The 8211-nt window shown below is 53.7% G+C and overlaps 1 protein-coding gene across 1 annotated transcript in view; it reads left to right on the plus strand.

The window, feature by feature from the left end:
- Nucleotides 1-6622, plus strand: part of LRRC75B (leucine rich repeat containing 75B) — a 34027-nt gene extending 27405 nt beyond the window's left edge. The window contains exon 4 of the mRNA XM_039505366.1: nt 5438-6622. Within this exon, the coding sequence (XP_039361300.1) occupies nt 5438-5969 (532 nt within the window). The 3' untranslated portion in view covers nt 5970-6622. The remainder of the gene's footprint in view (nt 1-5437) is intronic.
- The last annotated feature ends 1589 nt before the right edge of the window (nt 6623-8211 follow it).

The following is an 8211-nucleotide window of genomic DNA, read 5'->3' on the forward strand; positions in this document are numbered from 1 at the left end:
CCCCCAGGGCCAGGTCAAGCAGTGGAAGGTAATTGCTTGATGGAATCAGGCTGGGTGTTGGGCTGGAAACTGGGCCCAGGTGGATGGTGAGGGCTAAATGCTGCCTCTTCTCGTGCGCCGATAGCGAGTTGGGGAAACCAGGGCCCAGCTACGGAAGAGGTGTTTATCCCAGCCCGTGGGGCTGCATTTGGGTTAGTTCTGCTCATTTTCAAATCTTTTTGGTGCCTGGCCTATGCAGCTACAGAACTGCCCATGGAGCAGCGCCTGGGAACCCAGGGAGGCAGATTATGCCAACGAGGCGACTGAAAAGGGCCCAGTCCTTCCCCTGAACCATGCCTGGAATCAGAGGAATAGGGCATCCAGGGCTTTGGTTGGGGTCTGCATGGAGAGGAGCTGCCAAAACCACGTGCTTCTCAGCTAATTAGCCTGTGGCAGCGGCTCCCGTCACCAAGGGCGGGCTGTGTGCCGACGGCAGGCAGCAGCACAGGGAAATATTGTGAGATGTTTACGCTGTGGATGCAGGGGACAAAAACATACAAGGCGAAAAGGGAGCAGGCTGTAATTAGCCAGGGAGACAGGCAGCGGGTGCCTCTGGCAGCTGAACTCACAGCTGGCAGGGGCGGCGCCAGGAGCTGGGCCTGGCTCAGCAGGACAAAGGGGTTGAGAAGCCCAAGCACTTTATGGATTTGGAGGCGGGGAGTATGGTTAGACCTGGCCTATGTCACTCAGCAATGCAGCCCGCGCGCCAGTTAGGGAGCCACACGAACTCCTGTGCAGACCCCCCCTTAGCAGAAATGCTGGTGTCAGGTGGGTTGGAACCGCGTGCTGGGGCCTGCCTTCTCCACTGGCCACCTCTCCGGTTATAGCGTGCTCCAGTTTATACGGAACCGGGGTGAGCCGCAAGCTTCTGGCAAGCTACCAGGGCAGCCCTCAGCCAGGCAAAGTCTGTGCCAACGAAACAAGCCCTTCTGAGCCCTCGCCGCTGTGGGAAAGGGCTTCTCTGTAATCCTCGCATTGTGACAGTGCAGCTGAGCCGCTGCGGCATTGCACGACGCCTGCCAAAGCGTGCAGCTGACGAGAGAGGAGAGTTGAGCAGGGGCCAGTGGTGGGAATCAGTGCTGATGGAAAGGAGCCCAGCCATCCTCATAGACCCAAAGCATCGAGAGGGTGAGAGGAAGCGGGCCGGGTCCCAGAGACAGGGTTCTGTCGATTCCTGGTAGACAAGACTTAATTACTTGTTGGCTGATTCTTTCATCGACAGCTGCGAAGCTTCCTGCATTAGTTGAGCACCAGTTTCCAGGAAGCCGGAGCGCTGACTGAGGCAGTGTGCAGAGAGGCTGTTTTTTATCCAGGAGAAAAGCAGGGGGAATGCAGACGGGCTGAAGCCTGTCTCTTGTTGCACTCTTTCCACTGCGACTGGCTGCCTCCCCCAGAGCAGGTCGATGCCTTGAAGCCGGCACGCCCAGCGTGCTGCTTCGTCCCCTATTGGCCAGTGTGCCCTGTTTTCCTGTCCGAGGGGAAGGCAACATACATTGCAGGGAGGATGTTTACACTGGGTCCTGGGGTTTCCTGGGTTCCTAAGGAATCAAGACAGGTCGGTGCCTGGGGCAATGTGAGTTTCAAACAACCAGGTTTGCAGTGCTGCGGGGGACAGGGCCCAGGGAGACATCTGGGAAACGCAAGCTGAAGAGCGAGCTCAGCACCAGTCATCTTGTGGGTGGGATAGTTTTAGATTCATAGAGTCTAAGGCCAGAAGGGACCATTGTGATCATCTGGTCTGACCCCCTGTAGAACACAGGCCAGCGAACTGCCCCACAGTAACTCCGAGAGCAGATCTCTTAGAAAAACATCCAATCTTGATTTTAAAATGCTCAGTGATGGAGAGTTCACCACGACCCTTGGTAAATTGTTCCACTGGTGAATTACGCTCACCATTAAAAATGTGCACCTTAGTTCCAGGCTGAATTTGTCTAGCTTCAACGGCCAACGACTGGATGGCGTTCGACTTTTCTCTGCTAGACTGAAGAGCCCATTATTAAGTATTTGTTCCCCTTGTGGGTACTTACAGACTGTAGCCAAGTCACCCCTCAACCTGCTGTTCGTTAAGCTAAATTGATTGAGCTCCTTGACGCTACATGATTAGAAAACCTGCCTTGTAGTGATAATCATTCTCCTGATTCTTCTCTGAGCCCTCTCCAGTTTATCAGCATCCTACTTGAACCACGGGCATCATGCCTGGGCACAGTATTCCAGCAGCGGTCGCACCAGGGCCCAATACAGAGGTTGTGGGGTGGGAGGTGGCTGTGGACAGCAGCCCCCATTAATGGAACGATATGAAGGGCCTGTTCCCCTTGAAGCCATGGCAGAACTGCCCCTGATTTCAGTGGGAGCAGGTTTGGGCCTTCCCAGGGAGTGGGAGGAAGGAGTCAGGGAGAGAGACCCCAGGGATTGTGGGCTGGGTTTTGCCAGGGTTCTGAATGGGGTACTGGGGAGAGCCAGGCCACTCACAATGGAGAAGAGACATATAATGGCACAGTGGCTTGGATGGTGCTTGTCAGACTGGCAGGCGTGTCGCCATCACCTACCCAGGCCTGCTCTCTGCCACTGATGGCAGAAGGCATTTTGATTTCTCCTGCCCAGGGGGCTGATCATTCTTGCCTGTGTTCCTTGCTCAGGAGAGCGTGACTTTTCTCTGCCAGGTTTTGGGAGGCCGTGCCAGGGTTGTGTAACCCAGACCTAGGCACAAGGGGGGGATTGCTGGGGGAGCAGAGTGGCCAATAGGTGCACAGTTCCAGCAGTCTTTGCCCCCCAGGGAGCCGCTCCACAGCTGGGAGAGGGCGCAGTCTTTCACACCCAGCCTGCTGCAGAGATCACAAGCGCGTGCTCCATCTCTGTATTAATGGAGCAGATCCTCTGCTGGTGCGAAGGGGCATATTGACTTCACTACAGCTCGGTCAATCGATGCCAGCGGAGGACCTGACCTACCATTGCCAAAGCGCTGTGCTGTGGGAATGGAAAGCATGGTGATTATGCACCTATTCTGTCTCTCAAAAAGCTTTCAGGGGTTGCAATTTTCAGGCCATTGTTACTAAGAAGTTAGGAGATAATAGAGGACCCATTTCTCTAGGAATAACCTGGTATTTTTCTCTTCTGCTGCGCAAGGATAGGAGCATTCTGGGCTCGGTCTGGGCATTACGATGCAAAGCCCGAGGTGAATGCAGTGCTGTGGCTAGGCTCTGAAGCGCCCTCTGTGTTACAGCAGGGGCGTCAGGATTTTACTCTCCAGAAATCACAGCAAGGGAGGGTGCATGAGCAAAACTGGAGCCAAGCCCAGAACCGACTGGTGTAAACCAGCTTTTTTCCATTGCCTCTCAGGACGGGTCAGGATTCCTTCAAGCAGGTGGGGAAGAGACACCTGTGAGCAGGTCACTCTGTGCTCCTCCCGGTCAAGGGAGTTCCAGGTCAGGCCCTGGGAGAGAGAGCTCCATGCCTGGCACGTAGCCAAGCACCTGTTAAAACAGCTGGTTACGGTGAGAGCTGTGTCAGCTGCAGCTCAAGCACACGCCTCTAGCTGCAGCTTCCACAGCACCGTTTAAAGCAAACAAGAGGAGAATCCAACATAGAAAAAGGGGTGAGGGGAGGGAGCAGATGCACCTTTGAAGCCTCTGAAATCCAGAGGGATGAAGCAAGGAAACTCAGCGCCACCGTGAAAGACGCAGGCAGGCACTGCGGGCGAGAGAAGGAGACTCACGCAGACGGGGAAGAGCCATAGGCTGGGATTGAGGGTGGATTCAGCCAGCAGCAGCCCTGGCTGGCAAATCAATTCTGGGAAGATAATTTGTCTGCTTGCTAAGGCCTCCTCTGGGTCTTGGCTTGTTGCTGGGGCGAGACAGAAGGTACCTGCTCCAGGCGGAGTGGGATCCGTGACTTATTGCTGCCGTTTGCACTGAGGGCGTCACTGGGGTTGTAATGGATGTCAGATGCACAGCTCTGTGCAAGAGGGGAAGGGGAAGCCTGGCTCGTCCGAGCTCCTCCCAGAATATCTAGTTCTTACATTATACCCTCTTCTTCTGCCCTCGCTGACCCCCATTTTACACCGCTGGAGCCACTCCTAATTTACACCAGAGAATCAAGCCCCATCAATCATGTTATCACTTCTGTCCAGCCCAGTGTACTTGGTGCCTCTCCCCATCCAACCCAGTGAGCCTGGGGACTGTGCTCTTCCCATGCGACCCGATGATCCAGCTCATCCAAGAGATACTTCCCTCCGGTTTGGCCCGGGTGCATCCCTCCCAGACAGCTCAGTGTGCCTGGCCCTAGCCTGCATCTGATGATCAGTTCGGGCAAACATTTAAATCTGCGGCCCAGCCAAATGCCCAGCATTGCTGAAAGACTTAAAGAATGTCAATAAATGCCTCCTCCTCCTCTGCGTTTGAGTCCAGTCCTAGATGAGATTTTACACAGCATCCCCAGGCCAGAGCAAATCCTCTGCATGCGAAGAACATTTTCCTCCCTTTGACAAACACGAGTAAGTGTCGAGCAGGGACTAATTCTGGCAGGCCTTTTCCAGCTCATACTTCTGTGACGCATCAGAGAGTCTCCCAGAGTCCCGTGTGCCCTTTGGGTGTTATGTAGCCATTAATGCACATTTATATACATCTGCTCATGGGGGATTGTTATAGACTGAAGCACATGGGAGAACAGCATCAGCTGTGGAATATGGAGCGGGGCTATAGAGGTGGATTACTGCTAGCTCCAAGAACACTGTGGCGGTCCTGCCTCCTGCGGGTTGCATTTCTCTGCCTCCCCATTGCATCCTCTGAACAGCTTTGCAACGAGGTGTGCACAGGCCCTGAGAACAGGTTTGCAGAGGGGCGGTGCTAGAAGTGGTTTGTTTATTCTTAGGTCCCAAGTCAGCAAGGCGCCTATGAAGCATGTGAATAGTCCCATTGACTCCAGCGGGGCTACTCGTGTGCTCCAAGTTAGATCCATCGGGGCCCTATGGTGGGGAAATTGCTCCACAGCCGGTGACTCCAAGGACAGCCCTGAGGCCTGGGAGCCCTCTGCACTTGATTAGGGACCCAGCAAACCCACAGATACAGAGCAGTGCAGACCTGTCCATTTGTTAAGGGTTGTCACCACAGTTATGTCTAATGTGCTTTTGTAAAGCAGAATCCGAGATGCAAGGATTTGAAGTTAATTAAAGTCACTTTAGAACCTGATTATTGGACATCCTCCCCCCAGCCAAAACCCATCATCCCCACGGAGCTCTGTGCAGTGAGCCAGCAAGCCTGTGGCTAGGGCTGGCCAGGAGGAAATGCATGAGAGCAAGATATCTAGTAAGGGAAGTTCCGTCCAAGGAAATGTTACTTGGGTTCAGTTTCCAAGCCCCCTCCCCTCCCTGTGTCCATCTTTCTAACGAGCTCCCTCTCCTTAGCCTGAAGACCAGCCTGCAGAAGAAGCTGAGCCAGGACTCCATGGATTTATCAGGGATTCCCCTGACCATGCGGGATGTCCACCGCATGGCCTATTACCTACAGAATAACGGGGACAATCTCACTGCGGTGGACCTGAGCTTTACCGAGATGACCGATGACATGGTGCGCCTGCTCCTGCCCTTTTTCTGGGCGCTGCCCAAACTCACTCACCTTTCCCTCAGCGGCAACCGGCTGACCCGAGCCACCATGAAGGAGCTGACGGACACCATGAAGGACATGAACAAGTTCCCATGCTTGGCCTGGATAGATCTTGGCAACAACGTGGACGTCTCCTCCATGCCCCAGCCTTTGCTGGTGGGCCTACGCAAGCGCCTCAGCCAGCAGACCACGCTGCCCACCATCTACGAGTCCCTCGACTGCGACGCCGAGCTGCCCGGCGGACACGAGGCCAGCCGCCAGGAGGGGGAGGGGCGTGTGGCTGAAGACAAGGACACCCCATGTGACTTCCCCCAGCAGTGCTGCGAGAGGTGATTCGGCAGCAGGCCTTAGCTGTCGGACAGACGCCGTGGCAAGGCGAGCTCTGAGTACAAACACAATGCAGAAGGCCAGCTTCACCGGCTTCCTCTGGCGCTTCTCTTGCCTTCACTGACATCCCAGACTTGCCATGTTCTCAGTGAAAGCCTGCCTCCCTCCCCCCCACAGCCAAACCGATCACCCCCATTCCAAACAGGAAGCTGATACTCACAGTGAACCTGGCCTCGGAGCAGGAGCTCATTGGAAGATGGGAACTGAGCTGTAGGATTCGGCATATTCCCCAGAGGCTATTGGGGGAGCAGTGGGGAGGAAACACCTAAACAAAAAGCAACGTCTCCTCCTAGGTTATTTCCTGTCTTCCTTTTCCTCCTTGTCCTGTCATTGCTGGGGCCTGAGACCTGGAGTTGTGAGGTGGGAGCTGCCCCAAGGGTTGAGGGTCTGTCGGGCTTTGCTGAATGCATCAGAGACTGGAGTCAGAGCCCAGCAGAGCGTGTCTTCCCCTTGAGCCTGGCTCAATATGTTTTTTTCATTGTGTGATTTGTATTAATGTCCAAACAAAGGGAATTGGAATCAGAGGCCCAACAGTGTGCAGGCCGGGGAGGACACGTGACATGGAATTGCAGTGTCAGGATATTTAGGGGCAGGGTACGTGTGTGTATTGGTGGGGGCGTTGATTGGGAGGGCGGGGGACAAAGGGAGGGAATAGGCATTCCTTGGGGATTAACATGATCCGTTTTATAAACTGTGCTTTTGTACAAAACCAACAAATCAAAACCAAAAGACAGGAGGGGGGAAAAGCTCACAGAAAAGTCCATTATGGTGGGGGCTAAGGGGCGAGATGTGGCAAAGCCGCTGGGCCCGGCCCAAACTGCAGCAGAACTTTGGGTTGCTACATGCCGTGCATCTGACCATCTGTACCCAGGGTTTCATAATATTATAGATATGATGGGAACGGTCGAGTCACCATTACTAACACCATCCAGGAAACCCAACCAGCGATGCAAGATTCCCAGTGTTTTCCACATTGCCATGCTGTATGTGAACACAATAAACGGTTCTCTTGGACATGAGAGTAAAGCACGAACGCCGTGTGTGAGCGACTGGCTTATTTGTGCCTCTAGCTAGCAGTGCACTGGCTGCAAAATATAGCCCAGTGGTCCTGGCGCAGTGCCCAGGAGAGGCCCTGGTGGGCACTGCTTACATGAACAGCACCAGTGCAATTCTCTTAGCACACTGCAGCACTTTGGTTCATACTACGGGAGAACCTAGATGCCCTGATCAGGCCTAGGGCCCCATTGTGCAAGATCCTAGTCTCTTGTCTGAACCACTAGACAACACCACCTCTGTTAACATCATGGAACTAATCTACAAGCTCATCTTTCATAGACCTTGAATGGCCTTTCAGCTTGTGTATGCCAGTTTATTGTAACTCAGCATCATTTGCGGGTCAACCAATTTTCTCAAACCTCAAAAGTAGTCATAGGTATCCAAGTGTAGGGACTTAATGCTCATCACCCAGAAGTGTAACCAGAATCTAATGATCTCTTAGATTTTGTACCTATGTCCTTAAAGCAGGCTAACGGGAGTCTATCAGGGCTGTTGATACCAGCTCGTTTGGCTGCCTGCACAGAATCAGCATTCTGGAACACAGCAATTATCCACTTACGCCAATTCCTCTCTCCCAGAAGTAGCTACTTAAAGTTCCAGGAGAAGGTGCGTAAAATCCTCTAACTGTGCAATGCTGTGCCAGAGGAGAAATTTCCTCCTGATTCTAGTTGGGTCTTATACTATGACCCAGGAAATCCATGGCGGCAGCCAGCAGGTCCAATAGTTAGAGATACTCACACCTCAGTCTGAGCTGGGTCAGAGCGATGTTCGCTCATAGACATGCACTTGGTTGCTCAGTCAGAGAAATCTGGTGTCTGCCTCTGGTGATCTGGTTGGCCAGCCTGCATACCGGTGATAGCAAAATAGAGAGGGAGGCTAATGGCCCAGTAAAGATACAGGGCCATATCTTTAGGGGGCTCTGGGGCCCACTGCAACAGGGCCCCACAAACTGCTCAGACCCACTTCCTTCTTGTGGGCAGGCTCCATTTTATTCCAAACCCATCCACCCACATCCATCCAGCGCCACATCACAGCTCTAACCTCTACTTCTTTCAGCCCCTCTTTGCTAGGGCCCTCAGAGGAAAGGCACTTGGGCAGGCACAGCTCCTGCTCACTCTTCATTCCAGCTCAC

The sequence above is a fragment of the Mauremys reevesii genome, linkage group 18 (assembly GCF_016161935.1).
Source record: "Mauremys reevesii isolate NIE-2019 linkage group 18, ASM1616193v1, whole genome shotgun sequence".
Lineage (NCBI taxonomy): Eukaryota > Metazoa > Chordata > Testudines > Geoemydidae > Mauremys > Mauremys reevesii.